Below are 27,769 nucleotides of genomic sequence, written 5' to 3' on the forward strand. Positions count from 1 at the left end.
AACCTCCAAGTTCTGAACAGGAAGTCGGAAAGCCGACTGCAGAATGCATTGTTTATGTTGTACAGTAGCTGGCAGCAACAGACAAATGTTTCACTGATGATATCATTTTTGTCTAATGTTAAGATTTTATATAGACAATCAAAACTGAATTACCTACCCTCCTATCATCCTATACAAGACACAAGGAAATTTGTTTGCCTTTTGCCCACTTTTTGGCAGGAAGCTCCCAGTCACAATATGTATTAGTTTAAACACTATCAAATGTGATTCTACCACACAGTTAAATTAAGGACACAAAAGTTTCTGCTTCTAATACATAGTTAAGATGAATAAGAAATTAAATAAACGTATATCAAATTTAACAAAATAGATCCATCTAAGAGTCTGTTGTGTTACATCAAAACTAAGTTTCCTTTGACACTTACATTACATGTGAGTATTTTATTATGCTTCAATGGTTAGGGTTAGGGTTTCTGTCCTTTGTATTAATCCTTTAATTCATCACGAGAAATCAATTCTTCAACATGATTCAGTCCTTATCTCACAGCAATGTTGACTTTGAGGCTCCTTCATGTGTTTCCTTGTATACACTTCATCACCAATCAGCTTGAACACCTTTAATTTAATATATTATAGAAGACAAAAGCAGAATCATGGGAAAAAAAAACACCATATTCATTTCAAATGAATGTATTTAACAGAACAAATACCAAACAGCAGCACTTAGAACAAACACAATCAAGAGGAGATAATAAACATGTAAAAGCTTAAGACGAAAAATGTATATTGTGGTTGAGAAAATGATGACAAAAATTTGGAGTGATTAACATACCATAGTTGTGTTTCTTGAGTCATTTGGTTAAGTAGCACAGAGTAAACTTCATTTTAGCGACAACAGTAAAAGTCTACAGTGCCAGGTGGGAATATACACGAGAATCTATATATATTATCTTGGTGTGATGAAGGCATACATCTGTGTTTTAACAAACATTCTAGTTGTGGTTTAGAAAGCTAAACACAAATAGGTTTCTGTGAAAAAGTTTAAACAAAGACTACAGATTTGAGATAAATCAAAATCAAATCAAAAAAATCAAAATCAAAAAAAAAAGCTTAATTTATTCTTTATTCCTTGAAAAGCATTTACATTGAAATACTGCAGCTTGGCATATTTTAATAAAAGACAGGAGAAGTGGCACTGGGTGTGTTCTGCGTCTGCTTCAGTGAACACCCAACTTTGCTCTATTTATTATTTAGGTAAGCCATAATAATTCTGACTCTACTGTGTTTTACTGTAACTTTGTGAGGAAACGTTCCAGGTGTTCAGCCACTGAGGGAGTCCTCCTCAAACAAAATAACAAAATAAAAGCGCCTCTTTGCTATTATAGATTTGCTGCACATTAACATAAAATTGATGCAATAAGAAAAAGCACAGAGACAAAAAAAACAAAGCAATGAAAAGAACATAATCATATATACTTTCAATAAAATCATACTCCTTTATTGGCATTCAACAGCATTGGCATCCAAATAACAATATTAAAGACAAAGACAAATGAATCCATGAAACACAAAGGGTCCATTTAAGATCGACACCTCGGCTCTGTGGTGACATGTGTGTTGATGACCGTCCCTCGTCAGAGATAAGTCATGACCATGCAGACAGACAGATAAGACAGGCAGACAGGCCGCCCGGTCTAAAGCACACAGCTCTCATTACAGTCAGTGTTGCTGCCAGCTGATCTCCTCTTCAGTTCCCTGCCCTCTGTCTCGTGGTGGGGGTGCGGGTGGTGCCTCTGCGGCCGGTTACCTGGCTCCTGCAGCCGGACGTTATCCAGCCCCCGACTCCTCTCTGGCTCCACATGGAGGTAGGCAGAAACCCGGTGGTGCTGCGCCACGGTGCCACTGAAGTCGATGACACGGCACTCATATGTGCCTTCGTCTGATGGCTTGACGCTGGAGAGACGGAGCTTGTGGGAGATGTTGCTGCCGGCCACTTTTACCACCTAGTGGGGAGAAAAGATGGTGTACACTTATTTAAAGCCTTATGGTAAATATTACATGAATTCAACACATCCTGTATAATTCTTGACTATACTTCTTAGCTTTATAGATAGATAGATAGATAGATAGATAGATAGATAGATACTTTATTTATCCCCTAGGGGAAATCCATATGTCCATTAGCTCATTGTTGATAATAATAATAATAATGATAATAATAATAAAAACAGTTGATAATAGATAAATGGCTGAGGTGTTGTATAGCCTGATGGCAGTGGGAACAAAGAATCTCCTGAACCTCTCTGTTCTGCAGCGCAGTGAGGTGAGATGTTTGCTTCTGTATTGTATTTAAAATTTACTGTTGCTTTTTATTTACTCCATTCATAAATAGAAATAAATCATGCAAAAACTTGGACGTCTTACATATTCATGATAACAAATAAAGTCTGTTAGTTTTCTTTGACATTGAATTTGCTTTGTGCTCGCTGACAGTTGATGTCAGATCAAACTCACGCTAATTTTGGTGGCATCTTTGGACGTCTCCTCCAGGGGTACAACCTGCACAGAAATATGGATGATGTGTTAGCAACAAAAACAAATAGCTGCACTATCACTTTTCTAATAAAAAAAAAGCAAAAAAGCAAAAAGAAACCTCATTGCTTGCAACGACTCATAGCAGCCAAATATTATGGTGGATGAACATGTTTGATGTTTTCAGCAGTTTTATAACAAAACTTCCTTGGATTCCTGATCCTTCATTTTCTGAGCTTTATCTGTGTTTGTGTGTACTTACGTATGCACGCTTAACATGTGCATGCTTAAATGTGTGTGTGTATGAGCACACACTCTACAGCGCCAAGCACGTAGGCATCTGAGCAGGAGTGTGTCTGTGAATGGGTATGCAGAGGCACAGAGGTATTCTTTTGGGCATAGGTATGAATTATGCATGGAGCAGACAGAATTTGAAATCTATTTCTTTCTCAGTGCCAATTATAGTGTCTAGAGGCACAACATGGGAGCTTGAGTTCCCCCATGATGGGAAAGAGTCAACCTGTTCCCCCAATGCTGGCAAATGCTAATCAGCAATTATCCCTTCGTTTTCCGTCCTAGAGGATTTCTGCCATCGCTAATACTGCATTTCCCTCTGCATGGTATACAATGCGCTTTAGGTTCAGTCCAACAGTTGTGTCCAAATAAACTGAAATGCAATAACTGAAAATGGAAAATACTGTGAAACATACTGGGATTTATAAGTCTACTTTACAGTTAAAAACGAAAAAGGTTTAACCTTGAAGAAGAAATATGATTTACTGGGTAAAAAAAAGCCCTCTCAGAAACCATGTATAAATAAATAGCTCTGTCATAGATAATGTGATGATTGGCTGCTTTAAAGCACTAACGAGCAAAAGCATCTCACTGATAACTCACATTTCCTTTTCTATTGTCGTTATATGTTTACTGGGAAGCACTAAATATATAGTTTGGACAGAGTCACCTCTTCACATATACATTTACTGTGAGTTAGCCAGTTAGAGACTAAATAAAGATAAAGCTTGAGCTTGTAGCATTTCTTTCCTTCCTATGTCTTATAATCCCAGTGGGAGGGGCGAAATGTTTTTACATTACACAGAAATAAAAATAAGTACTGTCTTCATACATATCTTATGTAAACATTTATCGACACCTTCCATGTTCGAATTATGTGTTCTTATGAATGGATTAAAAACTGGATGTTGATCAATACTTATTCAATAAAGAAGGTTTTTCATGTTTTTGTAAATTGTCAGTGTTCATGTTATTTTGATTTGTCATCTATAATCCACATCCCCACTATTAGCTAATTATTTCAAGTACTATTAGTGAGACTGAAAGGAGTACTATGTAGTACTATGTATGTTATATGTATGTTATATGTAGTACTACTACTACATATTAGTATTAGCTAACAATATCAAAAGTTAATAAAGTTAATTCATTATTTTAAGCTAACTATGTTGCTAACTAACATCAGGTATATAAATAGTTAATTAATTTAAGAACAGCTTCAGAGCAACTTGTGATGCTATTTGGCTGTCCTGTTTTTTCTTAACTCAAATATGTGAATATATTTAATCAAATATCAGTTCCTTTTTTTAAGTTAAGTTTAGATGAGTTAATCAGTGGCGCTTTCCCTTGGCAACTGTAAAAGTACCCTCTGGGCTATAAGTATCTCTGCATCAATACATTCAACAAAAACAACAAAAGAAAACAGTTTTCCCTTGCAGCTTACATAATTGGTGATCTGGGCTGACTTCTTTTGCCAGTTTCTGTGGTCCTTGATGTACCACCACTGGATCTCCAGGGAATAGGAGGGCGAGCCCGCCCCACGGAAGGAACAAGCCATCTCTACATCCTCACCGCTCTGCGTCGTGATGTCGTGTGGCACCTCTGTGAAAAGAGCTGCAAGAGAGAAAAAAAAAAGAAAGGTTGAGGGAAATGATGGGTTTAAGACATCCCCACAATGACAGAAACCCAAATCCTCTAGATTTGTATTTCTCAGGGTGCTCTGAGACAACATTTCACTGGTGACACTGCTGCATCACACTTCAGCCAGAGAAAAACTGCATGACATACAAGTAAGGTGTTGGTAGCAAACTAAATATAACAAGGAGTAATTAGAGAGAGATTATCCACTTAACAAACCAGTACTACTTATCAAATGGAAATGTTGCCCAGGTTACTTGGTGACCAGTTTTCTTCATAATTTCTCCAGAAGCGAGAGAAAAGAGCCCTTTTGCAGGTTAAATGACCTTTCGTTTTAGTTTCCAGGGGAGTGTCAAGAAAATAGAACATAAACTGAAATAAAAAGGTGGCGAGAATATTGTATAATCCTTCTGTGGATACAGCAGCCAGAGCTGAACATTGTACAGATATACTAATTTGGAAGCATCATTGCACTTCATACCCACGCACCTATAAGAGCAGCCACCTATACCGAGAACATAATTTTCTCTGGACAAGTTTTCCGTAATGGATGATAACTCATCATAGCAGCACATTCTGCATCACACATCATCTGACTCAGCATGCAGTGTGAGTGTGGAGGGACACCTTGTTGAGCCCTCTTTTCTGGAGAAGCTCGGACAGAGTGGAGACAACACCAACATACTCCTTTATGTGTAAACACACGTTCAACTTTCTTAAACCACAGTCATTGTTAATCCACTTATACTCAGCACTACAGAGAGAGACAACACGGCCTGTGTACAGTCTACAATCAATGAAACAAAGAAGAAAAACAGGGATACAGAAAACATGAATCAATTAATTGTTAATAAATGGTACTTTAATTAAATTAAGAGACAAATATAATTTGGAAGTATTTCAGGAACCTTTCTTTTTCCCTTTTTCTTTTTGTGTTCTGGTGTTTCAGATGTAATTTAACTTGACTTGTGAAGGATTTTAAGAGTGCAGATCAAATCAACATGAGTGACAGCTTCAAATTAAATATAAATCATACATTATTACAGCTATTAGAAATTACTGTAACAGCATACAAGAAGCTGAAACAGAAACATACACAATAAACCGAACCTAGTCACCAGTCAGAAATAACATGAAATTGAACTTTATGTTGCCTTTGCTCTTTTGTACAATTAACTTGGAATCAGTGCAAACACCATGCTGAGATTATCTACCATAAAAGTTTAATGTTGTGTGAGTCACACAGTATTGACCATTCTAATCATAATATAGTCAATATACTGAATAGTGAAAGTATAAATCACATACAACCTTCCAAGGTGGTCTGCAGTCACTACATGTAAATCTACAGTATCAATCTGAGCCTTGTTGTCACGCCCACCAAATACACACTTATGAGTCTCACTGATTGCATTGATTTTATATGAGTATATTTAATAGGGCTGGGAAATATCACTGAACTGTGCTGAACAAATGACTTTTGTGTTTGTGCTGTGGTCAGCATTTTCACTTTTGAATTACTACAATTTACTAATAAAGTGCTCCAATGAGCTCGGCCCTCACTTACAACTAAATTAAACTGCACTCACATAGAAACCTCTGAAGCTTTGACTGAAATACATGAACTGCTCTATACAAACACTTAGCTACACAGCTACTAACACAGCTAATAACAGGCTTCTGCATTGCGATTCAAATTCACCATTGTGATTGCAGGGACTTATTATATTATTACATAATATATAATATCATCTTAGAGCTTTGTCTTTCATTTGGAGTCATGCTACTGGCCACCTGGTGAATGTAAGTCCAACATTTTTCTAGCTTTTGTTTTGGTGTCTACCATGTAATGAAAGAAATATTTACCTATTTGGTTTGCTAAATGCTCCACTATGCTCGCTAATTATTCTATATATAAGTAATTAAATAATATTGATAAGTTCAGCTTTAAAGTTGTTAGACTGATTTTTTATAAAAATGTCAAGAATCTGTTGTAATGTAAATAAGGTGTTTGCCGTCAACAATCTTCATGTGACTTTTTCCTCCAAACCGAACCACAGGTATGTTACTGTATGAGCAAAATGCACCAGCTCTACCACATCACATAAAGTCCACAACAGTTGAGAGAACAGCATTGACGAGCTTCACTAACAATATTCCTGTAAAGGCTATATGAATGTAATTTGTATTATTCCAGGTATTTATGGTAATGCTTTCTTCTCCAACAAATCCCATTTTATTTCTCATTATACACACACATGGGTGTAGGAATGATGTGAGAACAACTGTTAGGTAAAACAGTGAAATATTCCACATAAAGCCTATTGTTGTAATTGAAGTGTGATCACAGAATAAACTGTCAGCTCCATCTATGGGGAATATTCTACCTCTCATCTACACACTAACCCTCCTTCAGAGAAACCCCGTCAAACACAGTTGGACTGAGAATCTTTAGACCAGGTGAGCAAAGAGAGAAGTTAGTCACCGTATCTCTAATTGACATTCGCTCGGTCTTGTGCAAAGCGGATCCCTGGGGATGAGGAGGAAGATGGGAGGAAAAATGGCTGAGAATAGAGAGACGGGTGGAGATGGCTTCGGTGTGGTTTGACTGACTGGGCCCTCAGGAATTGCGCCCTTGATGCACCGCTGCTGGCGGCCAGGCAGTGGCCTCATTTGTCAGGAGGAGACGTACTGTTGGGATGGAGCCGTACAGGGGCCGAGAAGGGTGGAGGAAGAGGAAAGAGAGGGAAAGAGAGAAAAGAAGGATGAGGGCAGAGGTGAACTGAAGCGAGTGGTGAGAAGAAAGAGCTGAGAAAGATAGATGGGAAAGTGGGGAAATGTGATAGGAAAGGCTGAGAGGAGCTGAAAAGCTAAATACACACACACACACACACACACACACACACACACACACACACACACACACACACACACACACACACACACACACACACACTGAGAAGTGTCCAGTCTGTTGACTTAACAATTCTTTTTGCTGTAATAACTTTTCACTTATTATGCAAAGCCTTATATATGAACAATGCATCAACAACACTTTTTTTCTTACATTTTCAGAATGAAAATACCTGCCAAATGTTCAATAGCAATATTTGTTGGTGAAAAATACAAAAAAGCTTTATGCACAGCATGTACCTCCGTTAATGTTCTCCCAGTGATGGTTCTGCTGGAAACTGCAAATGCATTCAGAGACTGAAGTTAAGACACAGCCCACATCCCCCAAGAAGCTACTGAGTCATCTTTCGAAAGCCAAAACCAAAGTATTTAAAGATGTGTATATGTTTATTTATTCCTCTGGGAGATAAACACGCTGGCTAAAGAGTATAGACAGATTGTCTCCATGTTTAGGATTTAAATCCTTGAAATGTTTTCCTGAATATGTACAGTGTTACGTTATATTATTGTGCATGCTTTTGTCACGGCAACGTGAACGTCTGTTACGTATGAGCAGGCAGCATTTGATGGTTAAAAAAGGAGCAAACTCAAGCCACTTGAGAATAACTCCTTTTACTTTTCTGTCTAGCTCCCCTCTATTATGCAAATTCTCCTCAGATTGAAAAATAACAGGTGAGATAAGGATACGTCTCTGTCAAATTCAGTCTATCTCTCCTGTCTTGTCCCATCTCCATCCTTCAGTGTGAATCCATATTAAGATGTTGATGGATACAAGGGCAGAGAACAAGCTTTCTTCCTGGTTTCTCATCCTAGGAGGCAGATCTCATGAAGAACAGAGAACGCACAATTCTCATACCTGTCAGCTACAAGTGAGGGGAGCGCTATACAACACATGGCCTGAAGCTTAGGTACAGAGGGTAAGAGTAGAAAGCATGACACTGTGGTGAAAGTGACACAGCAGGTATTAAAGGTTGAAGCTGAGAGTTCATTTTTGATCCTAGAAGCAGGACTCTTAATGCGAGCTTTCAACCACATGTTGTGGTCCTCATCAACAGAGAGACAAAAGCAACATCCATCAACTAATGACTAAAGATTGTGAGATGCAGTCATAACTCCAGACAAAGCTACAGAGTAAGTTAAGATTGTCTCATCAAACAGGTACTGATTTTGTTGCTAATGACACAAAATGAAGATACACAGTAAAGCACTTTGTTAAAAACTATTCAGGATAAAACACAGAAAAGGTATTTATTTCATTTGTGGTCCTACAATTTTAAGGGAAAATAAAATGCATTTAATTTGAGAGTTTATTCTTGTATTTATTAATCTTTCACCTTTTATGTGCCATATTATATTAAATATATAATAATTTAATTTTAAAGTTTTATCATGTGCTTGTACAAAACAACAGAGGCATTTTACAAGTATGTCTTACTAGGATTTCTGGTTTGAAACTGTGGTGTGAAATAAAATGCCAAAGGTGAAACAAACAGAAAATAGGCATTTTACAGATACGACTGACTGTTTGATTTTAAACTATCATTAGGTTTGGAGGAAGACCCGAAGACAGCAAAACAGAAGGACACAAAGATAACTAGACGTCGAAGCCAACGTTTTTTTTTTTTTCCTGGGTGTGATTCTTGATTTCTGATCTCTGTTAAAAGCAAAAACCAGACAAAAAACATTAAATGCTCCTGCACTCATTCTGTGTGATTCTGCTGCACTGTGGGACGCATTTTCTGGGACAATTTCCTGTGGCGCTAACTATTCCTCCGATGCCAGTGTAGACTGTAATCACAGCTGGCATAATGATTCACTTTCATCTGATGATGTGTGGCTTTCCTGATGGCAGGAAAATCAGCATGTCAGGGTAACAAAGCAATCCAATCTGTACCGAGCAAGTCCAGGAGATTCAAAAATAGCAACATTTATTATAAAGTTAAAGGATTCAGAAATTAAACTGTAATGTAACCAAACCTATAACCTTTGAAAGAAACATGCAAGAGTAGCTATTTTAGATGTATCGGCACAGTGTATGCTATAATTCTTCAGCAGCAAATTCAATTTTACACATAAGTTTTGTGATTCCAACCACAAACTCCTTTCACTCTCAAAAAAAATATTGTGAAGGAGGAAAGGTGGAGGTAAAATGTGCATTTGATGTCTTTGTGTCTTACATATATATGGCATATTATATTTCTGGGAAAAGACATTTTCTTTTTACTTTCATGCCAAGGATTCTTGTTCCTGTGACAGTGTTGAGTAAAAAGCTGTATGAGTAAAAAAAACTTTCACTTTTTATTTAGTCATCTTCTTATTTCTTTCACTTTTTTATCTTCCTCTTTACATCTTATTATTCAAGAGTGGCATTCCGTCTCTCGGATGTCTGATGAAGAGCACAGAAGGTGTGACTAAATTTATCATTATGTCTTGTAATAATGTGTTTTGAGCATATGGTGCCAGAGCTGGAGCCTGGAATAGCAGAGAACTTCACTGTGCATAAAATATATGAGCAAAACAACAAAGGGTGGCATTTCAATCATATGAGTTTTCGTAGTATTCGATGCAGGTGTTGGCACTTTTTTTTTTGTCCTCAAGATACAGTATCAACAGCCAGCGGCAGAGCACAGACAGCAGCATCTGTCATTTTGAAGAGACTGTGTTCCTGCAGAGAAAAAAGATGTTTCTGGAGCGCACAGCAAACAACACAAAAGCAAGTTAGCGTAGAAAATGGGATAATATGGAAAAATATACAATTTAACTTAATTGACTAAAGTAATGCAGACATTATTATCTCAGAAGTTGATCAACAGAAAACGAATAGATTCCATTATCAACTGACTGTTCGCTAAAACCCTTCACTGAACAGCAATTGTCTAATCTTAGTTTAGCAACCATACTATGCAGAGCAGGCCTGTAAGGATTCAGATTTCTCTACATGTAGAAGCTGTGTGCAAGGGGCTGTCGCAACAACCGTACTCCGAATAGAAAGAGTTTGAATGGAAAACAAAAGTATAAGAAATGGATTAAACAGTTATTAACAAGATGCAAAATATTTAACTAGCTTATACAAAGTAGTAACCTAAGCCAGCATTATCTCCAAAGCCCGGGGTATTTGTAAGGTTGAAGGTTATATTAAAAGAAAAATACCCATTCATGTTATTGTCTCCAATGTGTGGAAGCAGGTCCTGGATGCTGCTATACCAGTGTAGGCTAATCTTAGCAGCTCCAAAGCTTAATTAGCTAGTTGGCTACCGCTGATTAAATCTGCTAGTTGTCATTTAAGATGGCAAAATGCACGGTTGCCAGCTAGAAATGAGAAGCTGGCTTTTGTCCATCTGAAATAAAGAACCCATTGTTTTGAAAATGACCAAGAATTTTACCAAGAGAGGTAAATCTGTAGTTATCACTTGTAAATGTGCCCCAGAACACAGATGGCTAAAGGTCGCACAGCTTAGTGAACTGTCAGTTTCTTGTAGTTAATTTGCAAGTAAATATTTAAAACATTCCCTGGTTAGAATTTATTTATGATTTGAAATTATCATGAAGCAATATGTTTTTCTGTCTTTATTCATCTTTGTTTTATAGATTTAACGACTGACTATATATACATATATATATATATATACCAACAAATATATACCAGACACTAGTTTACTGCAACTTACAACCAAAGTATAGTATGAAGGAGAAGTGAATTAATGAAGATAGCTGAGTCTCCACAGCCATTTGAAACCAGTGTGTGAAGTCAAAGTCAAGTCAAGGAGAGAGCTGCACAGGGAGTCCTGAAATACACTCGGGAGTCCAGAGCTACAGCAGGACAGGCTTATAGCTGCAAGGTAATTCCTGCACTTCCCCATTTCCCCAGCCAGCCAATAAGACCCTGATTCTGCAAACACAAGATTTTTCCCAATTTTCCACCTCTTTCTTTCTCTTGTTTAAATCCTTTCTTAGCTCTTTCTCTCTCCTGCTGTTTCCCTCGTTGGCTCAGTAACATCTCCCACAAATCTCCTCTTCTTGTTTTTGAAAATACACAGTTTTTACTCTTCTCTCTCCCATTTCTATTGCCCTTTCATTCTTACTTTCTACCTATTAGTCCTTATACCTAATTTTTTCACTCGAGCCTCTTACTCTCTCCTCCCTTCCTCCTTCCATTCAGTTCCCCTCCTTACTTTCTCCTCTCTCGCTGAGTGGGCAGTCTGTGTCTGTTGGCTCTCTGGTGTCTGGCATAAAGAGATGCTTCCAACACTCTCAGAGTAGCTCACTACATCTCCTGGAGCCTTGCCCACTGGCATTGGCAGGTGTTCAGCATCCTGGGAGACTTACCCTATGTGTGTGTCTCACTGTGTGTGGTGCCCTATGGCTTGTATTCAGCTCACAGTGCTATATATGTGTTTATGTAACTGTGCTGATTTGAAATGCATGTTAAAAGGTGTAACATTTTCCTTTCACAAATGTACCATAATGAATTCACAAGGTGTCCCTAAGTATTGAAGACAGAAGAGAACCTCTCCAATTACCATTCTGCAACACTTAACACACACATGGTTTCTCTCTCTAACACACACACACACACACATACATACATCAATGTCTTTCAACCACACAACCAAAGCACAGAGAATCACAACGATTCAAATAACATCAAAGCACAAAGTAAAAACTCTTCTCCCAAACAGATGGAAGAGAAGGATAGAAAAATTAAAATACATTTATGGAAGACTCCCCACACTATGCTGGAAGCATTATAAAAAAGTAATGCATCTGCAGTTTTGCAAACTCTGCCTCCTTTTTGTTTCTTTCACCACACAGATGAAATACAATTGTTGTTATTCTCTTTTAGCCTATCATGCATTAACTTATTTTATAAAAAAGTAAATGTAGACACAGCAGAGAGAGAGATCAAAAGACATTTGTGAGATATTACATTCTTCAACTAGCTTCAGCCTCGCAGTTTTATGTCTCTGCCAACCAGTAAAGTTGCAGTTTACATCCAGACTCATATATGTATTGAAGACTGTATGGAATTTCCTGAAGGTAATTAAGTATATTTTATCATAATTAGTGTATAAATTCTAGAGTTATGGCCAAAAATGTGTTTTGAAAGGTCACAGTGACCTTGACCTTTGACCACCAAATTCTAATAGGTGCACATTTGTGCCAGATGTAAAGTTCCTGATATATCGTGTTCAAGGATAGACTGGATGTAATGTGAAACGTATATAAGGGACAGAATGTTGCAATTACATGAATCTGCAGATTTTGAAATGACAGATAAAGTGGAGACATGTGATGTCCCCCCTGTCAAAGTCAGATAGAGACAGAGAAAGCTAGATTTAACTAGCCATCATTAAGTTAGCTATTTTTTTTTTAGTTTTTGATCTTCACTCTGACCGCAGGTCTTCTACGCAGGTGCACCATACAGGTGCCACAAAACCCTTCATAGTCTGCAAGCATACCAGGACAAATCAGGTAGGCCGCTGCATCGGTGGGCTGGTGGACCACCCCAGTGGTTTCAGTCTCTCTACTGGCCCTCTCTGTCTGCCTATCATTGGGGGTTCGCATGAGCACATGTAACATGCATGGTCCGGGTCACTTCACCACTCCCTGTCGCCGGTGCAGACGCATAAAAAAGGAAAAAGAGGCAATACAAATAAAGTAAAGTATGCAACAGTCCGTCCAAAATTGGTAAAGAGGCATTTCTGTTGAATAAACAACAGATTTTTCTGGTGAACCCCAGCAAATGTGTGGCTGTGCAAACAGAAACCAGCCATATCATTAGCTGTGTCCATGAGCTATATCAGAAAAGTTTTTAAAGGGTCTTCCATTTGTCAGATCTATATCTAAGTGTATACATCCAAATAGATATAGTCATTTCCGACTTGCCTTTACTTTTTGATACTTGGATGGTGACAGTATGCTCCTTCTCGGTTATTCTCCTTCTGTGCTCCTCCAAGGATTGTTGTCGATGGCATTGCCATCCCTGCACACAAAACAATCACAGTCCAGACTGTTCTCATCTGTGGTTCCCTGAGGTTGGATCAAGCTACCAAATGCCATCAGAGCAGGGGCGTCCCGCTCTGACCTCAAGACTCACCTCTCTTGAAAGCACCTCCTCTCCTGCCACCTCTTACACCCTAACTACCACTTACTATGAACTTTTGGTGCACTTCTTAATCGATCTCCTTGCACTTATAGAATAGATGCACTGAAACTTTACTATTGTCCCTCACTTGTAAGTCGCTTTGGATAAAAGCATCTGCCAAATGACTAAATGTAAATCAACTCAGGCTTTGGGAAACTGTGATGGACATTTTTTTCACAGCTATTTAAATGATTATTCAATAAAATAATTGGCAGAATAATCCAAAATGAAAAAAATGTTCATTGTATCTTTAGGTAACAATACCATGAAAATGAAAATACGTCCAATAACAGATAGTAGTGCGCACTTCCACAGAACCTCCCTGGGTTGAGTATTGGACACAAAGATCAGTGCAATAGAAACAGAGAGGTAACTGCACACTACAAATTAAAGCTCTCTTGTGAAATTGGTTTTATTGGTGACATTTTGACCGAGCTGGCAGAGGAAAATGTATTAACTATGCTTTATAGATGACATGAAGTCAATCAACCCCTGTGATGTATTACAGTCTACAATAACCCTATGGCCTGACAGTCTTTGTGCTTGTAAATGGAGTTATAATGTGCTTCCTTCAATTTCTGTCTTCACTAATGGATATGGTTTCTTCATTTTTCTTCATTTTCATTGAAGTTTTTTATGGAACTTTGTCATATTGACAATGAAACTTTCTTCAGGGTTTCTGTCTCAAATGTGCATAAGAGCTTTTGTTGCTTTTTAAGTCTTGGCAAAAGAACTTTTCACTACATCATTCATACTATAGGCCTTAAGATACAGAGATAGAAAGATATGTCCAGGTGCTACATTATTCAATAAAGCATTATTATTTCAGGAGATCTGCTTTATTTAATTTGGTGTCCTTTAACACCATGAAATATAATTTTTGGGGTTTGTGGGGATATACAGACTAATGGTGATCATTTATTATACCAAGAATGGCTCCATACTGGCTGCAGAAAAGCTGAAGAAACTGAGGGAAGAGCTCAGATTAGATGGACATGGTGGTGGAGAGACTTGGCTAATAACGACTGTAAACTCTACAGAGAACTGGAGGTGAGTACAATTTGCTATTAATAAAGGGGAAATATGAGGTGAGCTAAATCTTTGTATGAAAATGAAATTTCCCTTCATTCTTGCTTAAAGGCAAGGCAACAAAACTGACTGTCAGTATGACAGAGTACAAGGAAATTGTGTTACATGTGTTTATATTCACCAAATAATGAACTCAGAGTGTATCAATCACAACTCAGTTCTATGGTGGACCACAGTATCGCAGAAATAGTAATGAAACATTTCATTATAATTGTACAATAAAATGTGCATTAATACATTTGTTTTCAAGTGTATTTATTTATCTATAAATGAATATGCTTAATAACAAAGTAATCAGTTGTAAAGGAAACTGCCCTGATGAAATCTGTATTCTCAATTGTGAATCTTATTTATTTTTCGAATAACGGTTTAAATTCCATTATGTATTTATGAATTCATTAATGCATTTTTAAATGATGTACTTATTGACTGCTTTTGATATTTATTAAGTTTTTGATACCGATTCATATTTCATTGGTAAATTCTTATTATAATTCCTCTTTTTATTGCCTATTAAAATATCAAAGAATGAATTACTTATTTAATTTGGTCTATCTATTTATATACTAATAAATTCATGGCTAGAGAAATATATTATGTCTATTTATATTGGACAGTTAGTTATCAATTAAAGAAATGCTTTATTAGTATTTCTGTGTCATCTGTGGTCCTCCATAGTTTTCAACAAAATCTAACAAAATATTGTTTCTCTATGTGCCTCTTCCTCAGATTATGCATCTAATTGCTGTCAAACATAATATTTTTTTGTCTTTTTACAGCACTGGACAGGGTCTTCTGTCTCTATCTCACCCTAACCAAAACACCACATCATCTTTTGTTTCCTCCTCATGTGCCCCTGATATCTGTCTGCTCCATATTCATGAGCTGCGGTACCTGTGCCGGCGCTTTAAATCAGATACCGTGACTGTACCTGTGTGCTAAATTTGATGTGATTATGAACTGAGTCAGGTAGTAAAATAATTTGGGAATTGACTTGTTTCTTACTAAATCTCACATTGTACTTGTATTGATTTTTACCAAAATCAAACATTTTATAAAATAAATAAATAAAAAGAACAGGAATCAAATAGTTTTGTGTTAATTCATTTGATTTGAATGACATAAAATTGATAATCTATATCTACTGTAGAATTAGGAGATAATACATATGCAGTATATTCCAGGTTATGTATCACAGTATTACTTAAAATATGTTCACAATATTCATATGTATCGCAATAAGGAAAGTGTATGGAAAATCACAAATAAAGTGATCAAGAAACTCTCAAGATAAATTTTATTCATTTTTAATCAGAATTTGCTTGTAATTTTTTTTATGTTATGTTAATATGTAACGATTCCACTGACAGTTGATGGACAATAATTGATTGATTGCAGGATCCCTAATGATATCACGCACAGGGTGTCACAAATGCAAAAAATGTTATAACCATTATAACAGATAAGGTCCTACAGCTTCATGCAAACATCCCAAATGATCAGCACCATCAGATCATGCTGTGTCCAAACAAAGGCCCCACCTCTCTGCCTTTCCTGTCCTCCCTCCTCCTCCTCCTCCTCCCCCTCCGTCCTCCTCCTCCTCCTCCCAGCTTTATCGATCTGGTTGTTGTCAAATTGCCTTTCAGTTTGCTATGCACCATCTTCCACCTGCCTGTGAAACACGACTTGTTGACAAACACACTCACACTGTGAGTGCTGTGCCGACGTCGGGACCTGACAAGCCTGCTCAGCAGACATCTAACTGTTTCCTGACTTTAATCACAGTAGCGTCACCAGGAATCAATCGCATAACCTTGGTAAAACGCTAAATCAACAAAAAAGCTGACTCAACTGGTAAATTTTCATGGCCCCAAACTGGCACAGAGAAGAATGAAAACATGTACTTCTGAAGTGAATATTGACTTCCAGGGAAATCTCAAGCATGCTGGTTTCTTTGATTTATAATGCTATATAGCTGGCTTGGCCTTTTCTAAGTATAGATTTTCATAAAGGCAGTAGTGTCAGAGCCGTCTTCCAGTAGAGGCAGGGGACCCTTGTTTGAAGATGCAAGTACAGTACATGCATTTTTAAAACGGCCCTCCTTGGCATTTTTCACTATATTGCTCAGGGAGCAATGATAGAAGCGAGGCCACGAGAAGACAGGGCGGCTGCTCGCTATCCAAGCAAAGCCTCATTAAAAATGAAAAGGGAAGAAAATAATGAAAGAAAGCAATGCCGTGGAGGACATAAATATATAAACAAATGCATGTACACTGCTCAAGCCCAACAGAGACCACTCTTAAGTATATTTTCATGTCAGGTCCCAGGCAAAATGAGAGGGATACATTCAGTGTGCCAGTGTGAGGTGGATCCTCTCTCTCCCTCTTGCTCCCCCTCCCTGTTATGGTGGAAGGTTGAGCTGTTTGAGGATGACTAAATTACAGAGGGCTTATTAGCATGGACGGGAAGCAAGTGTGACATCCGTATCTTTGCTTGTCCATGTGTGTGTGCAAGACAGAGAGAGTCAGACAGGCATACAGGGTAGGCTTGTCACCAGCCCTGCAAGCTTGTGAGTGTGTCTGTTTTTGTTTTGTTTTGAGGCTTGTATTCTTACAGTCAACATATCACATGAGACCAAACCCAACAATGAGTCAGTCCATCTCTATACACTTTCCTAAAGTCAAAAATGTTCCTACTGAAGACAGATCACAAATTATATATATATATATATATATATATACACACACACACACACACTGCATATTTACTGCAGTTTTTTATGTTACTCACTCAGGAGTACATAGTGCATTTATTGGGGACTACCTGAGGCTGCGCATTTATACACAGTTGGTCTTCTAGTTATTCAGCACCACTAGAACAACATATGTGGAGGTTTTAAATAAACTGCATTGCTTTTGGTCAGGGTAATGAAAAACATGTCACCCAGTGCAACAGTGAAAAAAAAAAAAAGTTGGAATAAACTACAGGAGCTAGTGAGGTTAGCAAGGTAATAATACCATTGCACAAGTTGAAAATTACACAGAAATGACACATTTTAAATAACTTCCACTGATATTTTTGTCTTTTTGTCTATTGTCTTTTCTGACATTCTAAATATAAATAAATAAATACATTACAGAAAGAGTATATTCAACACATGCTTGCATTACAAAGCATTAAATAAGGGACTTTGTGAATGTTGGCGTATACCTTATGCTCATGTAAAGGAACTGAAAGAGTACGACATTTGAAATGATGCCCTGGTAGCTGGGAGAAATGTGGAAATCCTCCTCTGAGTTAAGTGCAAACATTTTTCATCTGAAAGGGTGCCACCTTACAGGGACAGCTCGGGTTCATTAACTCAATACCTCTATTTGAGTCAGATCCGCAGGGCACTGAGGAAGAGAAATGATTCATTGAGAGGAGGAAAAACCAGACACAGTAAATACCAAGACATAAAAATCCAGCTTAACATCCTAACTTCCACCAAGGTGCATGTAAATAGCCCGTGAACAGAATCCCTGTGGGAAGAGGTATTTCACTAATTTGATGAATGGCTTTAATAACCAGGGAAGCCCCAAGGGAACAGTGCATGAAACAACAGGAAGCTCCTGTAATAAAAAGACCTGCTGCAGATATTTATCTTGGTCTTAAAAAGCGTTAATCCTACATGTGGATAACCAACTAGAGGAAGAAGTTATACTTGGTTAGTCAATATGGGAAAAACCTTCAGCACTTTGTAGAGGTTTGGAAAGACGTTTCTTCAATACATGCCAATACAAAGATGATATTATTTTATTTAGCAGCCAGATGAAGTCAGTTTTATAAAATCATCGTGTTCTCCTTAACAGCAGGATGTTTATAGTGTTCCAGCACCTCTTACAGTCACAGGTGAGTCAAATGTTATGCCTGCAGTTGTGAATATTATTACCGCCCTGACTTACTGTGTCAAGGGATTTCTGTACAGCACAGTTACTGTACAAGAGAAAGCCTATACACAAATGTGGGACACACACACACACACACACACACACACACACACACACACACACACACACACACACACACACAACAATGGTAAACAAAATGAGCTGTTTTGGTTTTTGCCAGAAAGTCAATAACACTGTATTTGATTCAGACTCAGTGGTGAGGCAAACGCTCAGGAGGCTCCTTTGGGAAATATTCACTTGCTGAGAGACCTTCAACCTCCATTCAAGGTGGAAGGTAAAATAATGAAATAAGAACGGAGCCGGTAATCAAGCAAGCAGCTGTCTGCCTGTTGCCGCCGATACTCTGGGCCTGTGGAGTGAATTTTTCATAGCCCTTGGGACGCGAGACTCAGAGGCTATTTCTGCGTCTCCCCACAGTGTGCGGCAACACAAAGTAGCACGTGTTGTTGACAACACATGCCCGAGCTCGGAGGCATTTTCGAGAATGCCCACTGTACTCCATCTGGACTCCCCAGAGACGGCCGACAACATTATGTCCTGTTTTAGTGTTGCCCTTGAGAACCTTTAAGTGACGTGTGATTTCATGAGATGGGACCGTTGAAGGAGTTTTTACCTTCGTAGTGTTGTAAGTTGAATTGCAATTTAATGAAGCTTTATGATAAAAATATTTCAATTCAAGTGTGTCTAAATGAGCTTAGTCAACCAGGACTTGATCACAGTTGTACTGTAGAGTGTATCCTCCATCGTTCTGATCCATAAACCATCTGAGTCAGATGGTTCACTATCTCTGCACCTTAAACGTTGAAGCTCTCTCTGTCCCTGGTGTGGGCTATATGCACAGAGATAAGGGTTCACACAAAGATACGTTTCTCAGGCTCACTGTTTGGGAAAAGCGTCATCTCTGCCTGTGATTTCAGTTTTTTTAAGATTTTTCTTCAGTGCCAAAAAACAAGCATGCTATCTTCCTCCCTCTGGTGGTTCACAACAAATTTGAAGATCTGATTCTGCTGTTAGTAGAGCCAAAACAAAAATTAATCAACAACAATTTAGAAAAAAAAAAAACAAGCAATTTGAAGAAAAAAAAATCAGCTAATTGCTAATAAAAACATTCATTAATAATCGTTATTTTGCCTTTTTTTTTTTTAAGAGACAAGAGTAAGTGTTTGGCTCTTTTGTCAGTAGTTTTAATTAAATAAATCTTAAGCAAAAGTTCATGTTTACTGAAAGGGCTAATCAACAATGAATGACTCCAAAAACCGGGTTTAATTAAGATGTTCAAATTCCAATTCATGTCTTTAGAAAATGTGATTATTTTTTTCACAGAAAGATCAGTGGAACGGTGGAGGAACAGACAAATAATTTTTTCATCAGCGGGTCATGACAAACACGCCAGAGATTACTGCGTCACCACAGGAAGCAGCTGTCCCTTCAAGTCGCAACATGTTCGAATCTACTCCTGTCTCCAGCAGCCTCTTGAGGTGAGCATTGTGTCAACCATCCTTTCACTCTCCTGCTCTCTCTCCCCCCCGAGCCTCTGCCAGCACCCTCCGCTGTGACAGCATGACTGTACAATCTGTTGCCCCCCTCCCCCTCTCCTCTTGCACAGTCAGAGCTCCATTAAATTGAAAGCCAATGCAAACTGCCTGGGCTGGCCACCCTCATTAAGAGGACACCAAGGAGAGGACTGGCAGAGGATCCCAGACAGTTTGGAAGCCTAATGAATTGGTACACGCCCCCACACTGTGAAAGTGGTATGCTCACGATGGATAACAGGATGAACGCTGCCAAAGAGCACTAACACTGCAAGGAAATGAAAGGTTGGGAATTTATGATGAAACCACATGTGGCTTCGTCATCACTTTGTATTATATGCAGTCTACAAGGACAGAAACTCACCACAAGACCACACATGCACCAACACCACCAACTGTTAGGTCTCGCCTCTTTCTTCACCGCTGAGACCCAGGAGCATGAGAGTCACACTCTGACACAATGTGGTGAAGGTACTGATCCGTCTAAGCTGGTCGTTCGTGTTCACCCACAACATATGATTTTGCATGGCAGGTGACTCGATCTACACTTCAGCTCAAGTGGCAGGGGCCAAACCGGATGCACCTACAAATGAGCCGGGGCTAGATCTAACAAGCTCTCTTCAGAGCAGTGCATCCAGCCTCTCTGCTCTACATGAGGGCTCAGCTCCCCTCTGTTTGAGCAATTTATCAAAGAGCCAGATTAAAAAAAAATAAAAAAAATCTTCTGAGGATGATTTAACCACGAAGGATAGCGCAACTCTCTCTTTTGGTGCTGGAGCTGCTGTTGTTTAAAAGTGAAAATAGAAGGCTCCACACCCCGAGGCTTTTCTTCTCCATGGCCAGTCTGAGTCACAGAGTGGGAAAGAGAGCACAATGATTATAGCCAACTCTAATTAACTCCCTATGGGACAAATGCTACTAATTGATTTTCTAACCTGCCCAAGACATTCAATCCATTTAGAACTGCTGCGCTCATCTATAGTGATCAAGCTAAAGCTAACATGCTAGGCAGAGAGGGCTCAAGGGACGGTCAGTGAGACACTGTGATGAAGTGATTATCGACTCAAATTAGATAACTGGTGCTGATGGAGAAATTGTTAGTAGGTAAAAATGTCTTTAAAAAACACTGACACTGATTTTTTATTTTGCAAACTTAGTAAGTTCTCATCTGAAACAGTTGGCACTGCTGGATGTTGATCTGAGCTAAAAATAAAAGTTATTTTCAGCAGCTGTCTGATCGCTTCATTTAGGAAATGAAAACATATCAAGGATGAGGATGACCTACAGCATGAAACTGTCACTGTCTACTTCAACTATCACTATCAGACAATAAACACTATAATATATGGCACGGCATATTCTGCATGATGTCCGCCATTCCTTTAATTAAAAGAAAATACAGTTTTACTGCATGTTTCACAGAATAGGGATCATCCTCTTTCAGTGGAGGTTCATGAGTGGAGAATGTCACTGACTGGTTAATGCAGTAACAGGTCATTTGACGTGATCGATCAGTCATCAATATACGTGTCTAACCACAGCAAACAAAACAGAGCCACTTGAAGGCAGCAGCAGAAGTAGCTAGAACGTGGACAAGCACCAACCCCAGAGTCTTGTTTCAACACTCAGCTGTGAATATGAATTATGACAAAGTACAGTAACAGGGCATCCAACACCTTCACCCACCTCCATAAAAAGCACATAGTGCAGCCCAGAGCCCCTCTCTCCTCAGCCTGCAGGAGCTGTAATTTGTCTCAAGAACACTGGAGGCCCATGCCCTTGTGCTTTCTTTTTTATGGTTCACCTTGGCTTGTGTTACTGTACAAGTTGCTATTCCATGTCATTCAGACTAGACCCCCCGCCACACCTGGGCTGCATGCTTCTTATCATCAATGAATCTGGTAACACTGTGTTCATTTTAACAACTGACAAACTGAACTGTTGGTCTTTTGTGGGTTTATAGTTCAACTGATTTGAAATAATATTTGTTTTTGGTGTCAGTGATGCTATTTTATTTTTATTATTTGCTGTACCTAATGATGTGCACCTTCACATACAAAGCTGATTATTTACAAAATCAATTAAACATGTTTTGCATAGCAGGTAGTATTTTGACTGGGGACTTGTGTTGCATGTCACCCCCGTTTGCTCTTTCCTCAGGTTTCCTGTCTGTTGTTCTCTACAGTCGACTATTGAATAAAGACAAAAAAGCCCCAAAAACTATTTTAAACATTTCATAAAAATAATAAGCATTTATTAAAATTATTATTTTTTTATTTATATTATTAGGTTAGTAGGATTCTGGGATCCTCAGGTCAGAGAAGAATATTTGTGCCACAACATAGGTTGGTGGTTTAGAGTTTAAAACTCTCGAATACATGACTAGAGATGGTTGTGAGGACTATATCTTTCAGGTGTGATCTTATGTGTACCGTATGCAAAGCTAGACCTTGGGTCAGTCAGACAGTTGAGTCAGTCTTATGTTAAGTAAAGTCAGACCAAAAACAAATTCACATTTAAAATTTCCAGGATTAGTTCCTGGAGCGATCTCATCTTATTATCAGAATATTTTCAGCTGCTACAGGTAAACTAACAGTAATTTTAAATTTCCATCCTGATCCCACTATAACAGTGTGCTGTACTGCATTATTTGGTCCACAGTGATGTTGTAGCTCATTCTAGTCTTACTAGAATTTTATTTAATTTTTTTCATAAAATTATTTTATGCAGAAATAATGAAACACAGATACTTTAGTCAGCAGCTACAAGCTTAGTGTAAACTGGTTTAAAAAGCTTGTTATGTCAAACTAAACAGGTTATAATTAAACTAATTCTTAATCAGTTTGAATGTACTCTGAGTAGCCCTAATAAGTTATTGAAAGTGATCTTTCAATATCAGGCAGATCAAAATGCTTCATCAACTTGTTCTATACTCAACTACTTTCATATGGAAAAATTAAAACATGACAAAAGTGCATATTCAGAAGTTTTATCACAGACAGAAATGATACTGAAAAGAATAATCTACATGCAATTCTTCATAACAAAGACAATTAACTAATAAAGAAAAAAAGATCACCATGTGATCAAGAACAATCAGTCTTCACTGAACCCCACCCAGCCACTCCTCAACAGTGGAAATCATATAATATTATCAGCTTCCTTTTCCATTTAAGCAACCACCAACAAACACAGGCACAAAGCAACTTACCATTCCCAGAGATGTGATTGTCCACCTCGCCGTGCCCGACGTTCAGAGCTGCGTTAAGTTGAATGTAAAGTCCCGCGTACTGTAATATCCCCACTAACACTGCAAAAGCTCCCATTGCTTCAGCCGGTCTTTCTAGCAGTTGTATGAAATTGTCACATTAGGTGGAGAGCATCGATGAAATATCCCCACTGAGCGCTGGGAAGCCCTCACAGACATAAAGCTGGAGCTGGAGAGAGGGAGAGAGGCTGCTGCTCCGCTCGGCTCTGCAGGAGGAGATGATGCGGGCAGCGGAGGCGGACGCGGAGGGAGAAGCAGCGTGGAGACAGGTGCAGCGGCTCACACCGAGTAGTCAATTAGGCGCGGAAGGATCTCACACTGACGTTGTTAGTGTCAATTTAACTTTAATTTTCTGCACCCGTTTTATCTATCCACTGGCTGATGGTGGTGATTATACTTCAACCACTGAAGACGGTTGGGTAGTGATGGCTACAGGTCGATGTACAAACTGTTTTATATGATCTTAGTGGATTTCATACAAAATGTTTTACATATATTTCACGTGTTTTATAACAATTTATGTTAATGTGTTTTCAGTTGGCTGCAAGAGGAACTTCCTCTTTAACTTTAACGATAAAATTAAAGTCGAGGTTCAAGGAATAGGCCTTGTTGCATTATGGGAAATGTAGCCGCCCGATTTCTTTCGTGCTAATGGCACCCTCATGTTTGTATGATAAATATGAAGCTGAAGACGGCTAGTATTAGTGTAGCTTAGCATAAATACTAGGAACAGCTAGCCTGACTATGTCCAAGGGAATGTACTGGACTATTTCTTGGCTGGGAGCAATTGCTTGGCAACCAGCAGAGACTCCAGGAAGTTACTGGTTCTGGCCATGAAATAGTCTCGTACATCGTCATTTTTATACTTTGATTTTTGTATCAGTTAAACTTTATGAGACACAGAAATTAGTGAGCGTTTGCATCACCTGGCAGATTTTGTTACTGTGGGACAGACGCAGGCGAGCTGTTTCCCCCTGTTTACTGTCTTATGCTTTCCGGAGCTAACAAGCTGCTGACTCCAGCTACTGCAATGACCATACAGTTGCAAGAGTGGTATCAATCTTCTCGTGTTACGCTTGGCAAGAAAGCAAATAAGAGTTTTTCCTAAAATGTCAAACTACAGTATATTCTTGAAATACTTCATACAGCATAGTCTAGAATAGGAGTATGACCAAAGAGTTACACAGTCTGATCCAGACACAACTGCTGTATGAGAGGAAATCTACAATGTCCATAATAAACTGCTGCCTCCCACTATAATTACAGTATGCATTGGAATAATTGGATTGTTAACCCTGGTGTGAGTGTCCCAGATGTTTGGGGTCTAATTGTCATGGAGATAGAAATGATCATTTTGCATTTTGATGGCTGCTGCCATAAAGGCTTAGGCTACAGAATTTGTGGTGCAGCTTGTTGCCACAAGGAATGATTAAAATAGGTGAAGCAGGTTGAGATCAGGGGGTGACACCAAACTCATCAAAATCCAAACCCAGTCATATGTTTCTGAATGTGTATGTATTTTTAGATTCACCTTCACACGGTACAGTGGTGGGTAGATATGAGTCTGTATTGAGCTGCCCAGGACTGACAATGTGAACACGATCTGGGCTCAGTGAGAAGACAAGTGGCCTTTAGCCAGTGTTCTTTCTTTCCCAGTTTGACAGCCAGAAGATTCACATTATAGCTGAAGGACAATGGTCTCAAATTGGAGACATGGATATAAGGAGGATATTCTCTGCTGTCTCCTTGTATCTCTGGCATTCTGCAATCATACATTTTACATAAATTTTGCACCACTGCAAAATGAGCACACATTGCACCTTCATAGCAATTTTGCACCAGGGATTCAATTTTCAGTTCAGTTTTATTTATATAGTGCCAAATCGCTACATTCATTAACTCAAGGCTCTTAACAGAGTAAGAGATGAAATACCTCTGACATTTCATGCAGGTGTAAATGCTGTTGTTCATATGTATGGTGATTCAGTTTTTCACAGTAAAATCTCTCTCTTTCCATCAGATTGAAGATATTTCTTCCATTCTCCTTTTATTAATATGTCAAATATGTGGTAAGAAAATGATAATATGATATAGAAAGGCCACGTTATGTCAGTGGGTTTTATTGAGAGAGGTATGACCCCCCTCACATCTGTGGAGCCTGCATACGCATTTGTTTTTGCTTGAGTATGTGATTTATTTATGAATTATTAGCCATTTACCCTGCTGACTTTGATCTCTCTGTGCAAGAGCCATGACTCGTGGAGCTCACAGCATGCATTTCAGATTTTCTGGTGGGAAAAAAAGGTGCATATTTTTTTTAATTAAAGTCTGAGCACATTACAACTGTTATTGTGATCTCCCAGGTTTATATGACTTGTATTAGAGTTGTGGGGGGCTGTGCAATCAATTTGCTTGCTCCAACTTTAATGAGGTCTTTAATTCCAAGGCACCTGCTGTCTTTTGTTGGTGTCAGCAATATTGGAAAATGATTTGTTTGGGGTTTAGACATCTGGGACATCCACAGCTAAAAGCCTGCTTTGTCCACTTATGAGTGTGAACAGATGGCAACATTTTAGGGGCTCAAAAATCACCTCACAACTACAAAAGAAAACCAGTTAACCTTAAAAGGCTTTGAGAAACCCTACAATTTTCACTGTGTGCCTCATCCAAAAGAGGCTCATACAGCTGTTTATTTTTCCTCTTGGCTGATGCTGCTGTCTGCTCCCTTCCTGTGGATGTCAACCAGGCTCTCAAGCCCAGAACCGAGGGTGAAATTGAAGCTGATGTATGCAGACGTGAGCCCCTAAGACGGACACAACACCTGCCTGGTATAGCTCTGAGCTCAGCACCTCCCCAGCACTAACTGCCTCAGACAGCCCGAGCCCCATGAGGTGTGTGTGTCTGTGTGTGTGTATGTGTGTGTGTGTGTGTGTATGTGTGCTCGAGATGATGGTTATACAGCACGAGGCCCGTTAAATGTAAAATGAAAGGAGCGAACTAGGAGTGTGACTCAACCAGGGAGTGGATTTCAAAGCCGACAGCTTCCACTGAAGCTTCATGACATCCATTATTTATTGAGTTCTCTTTGACACATTCAGACGCTTCTTTTACCTGCTGCTTTTAGACAGCAGAACAGAGGAGTACGCTCCTCTATCTGAGCAAACTGATGCAATCAGCAGAGAATATAGCACACAATAGTCACTCTCAACATGACAATAAATTAAGAATAATTCATCTATTTATTGTATTCAAATCAATTTTGTGTTTATTGGAAAATGACAGCTGATGTACTTCTACCATCATAATTAAGGTTTATGTTGTACCCTGGAGACCCTTGGCAGAAAATCCCTTTAGGGCTCCATTGACTGATTTCCATTATCATTATGTTCCCCAGAATATAGATATAGATCAATTAAATACAAAGAGCCAATCATACAAACTTTAGCAGCACATGCAGAGATATTGCAGCCCTTTTCATATGACGTACAAATGAGTCGGTTAGAAAAAAAGGGTCTGGTTCCTGCAAACAACCTTAATTCATTTAGTCTGAATTATCTTGTCTCAAAGCTCACAAACAGCATCTTGTGTTTAGATTTCAGGTCAGTTTAAGTGCGCTGGCCATTTTCAGAGAGACATTCTCATTGTTACGGCCACAGTGAAATCAAATCTGTTTACAAACTAACATATGTAGCTAAGCTAAGTGTGTGGTCCCTAGAGCGTAACTAGAAAAATGCTAAGCAATGTGCCAACATGTAAATAATACAATATGTTACATAAAAAAGTTACAGACGTCTGAATCACTATGGATATTAAACTTGTTTGGCAGTTTAGACGTTGTGCCCATTGACGACTGTTCGGTAGCTACCTAACTATGTTCATGAAAAACAGCGACAGGTGTGAAAGAGACTGACGTAGCTGTACAAGTTGTATAAGTCCATGTGCAGAAATAACAAGTGTTAATTCAATTTATTTCTTTCATGTTACTTCCTCCTAGCAACTGCTTCAGCTGTGAAATTGATAATATTGGGACAAATACAATACTCACCACTGATTGGTTTGGGCAAAACAGAACAAAATAACCTCCCCCTCCCATCAATATATTGGCACCAATATAATGTCAGGCTGAATGGCTTAAGTAAAACAAAATGGCAGGATAGTCTAATTATCTGACTGGTAAAAAAAAAACAGCACCTGCTAACTTTTGGGTTTGATTATCACTGTCCTGTTTTCATTCTTCTTCCTCCACTTTTTTTGTCTCTTAGTTTTTTTACTTCTCACAGAGTTACACTTCCTCATTTTGCATCTAAGAGAATCATGGTACACGTTTCTTAATGCCCTTATGGGTCCTCTTAGTCGTTACCATGCCTGACTACATAATTCATCTCTGGCCTTAACCCTTAGCTTTTTG

At 38.6% G+C, this 27,769-nt stretch overlaps 1 protein-coding gene and 1 long non-coding RNA gene across 2 annotated transcripts; one reads left to right on the forward strand and one right to left on the reverse strand.

Moving 5' to 3' along the window:
• Positions 1-602: 602 nt before the first annotated feature.
• On the reverse strand, positions 603-23,564 carry vstm2l (V-set and transmembrane domain containing 2 like). The gene is made up of 4 exons (XM_056398555.1): positions 23,305-23,564; positions 4,271-4,440; positions 2,515-2,559; positions 603-2,003 (listed from the first exon to the last, which is right to left on the reverse strand). The coding sequence occupies exons 1-4, from the start codon at positions 23,417-23,419 to the stop codon at positions 1,695-1,697; spliced, it is 639 nt and encodes a 212-aa protein (XP_056254530.1). The 5' UTR covers positions 23,420-23,564; the 3' UTR covers positions 603-1,694.
• A 144-nt stretch (positions 23,565-23,708) lies between these two features.
• Positions 23,709-26,599, forward strand: LOC130183277 (uncharacterized). The gene is made up of 2 exons (XR_008829807.1): positions 23,709-23,796; positions 26,108-26,599. It is a non-coding gene; the product is annotated as an uncharacterized LOC130183277 (long non-coding RNA).
• The last annotated feature ends 1,170 nt before the right edge of the window (positions 26,600-27,769 follow it).

This window comes from Seriola aureovittata, chromosome 2 (assembly GCF_021018895.1).
Source record: "Seriola aureovittata isolate HTS-2021-v1 ecotype China chromosome 2, ASM2101889v1, whole genome shotgun sequence".
Classification (NCBI taxonomy): Eukaryota; Metazoa; Chordata; class Actinopteri; order Carangiformes; family Carangidae; genus Seriola; species Seriola aureovittata.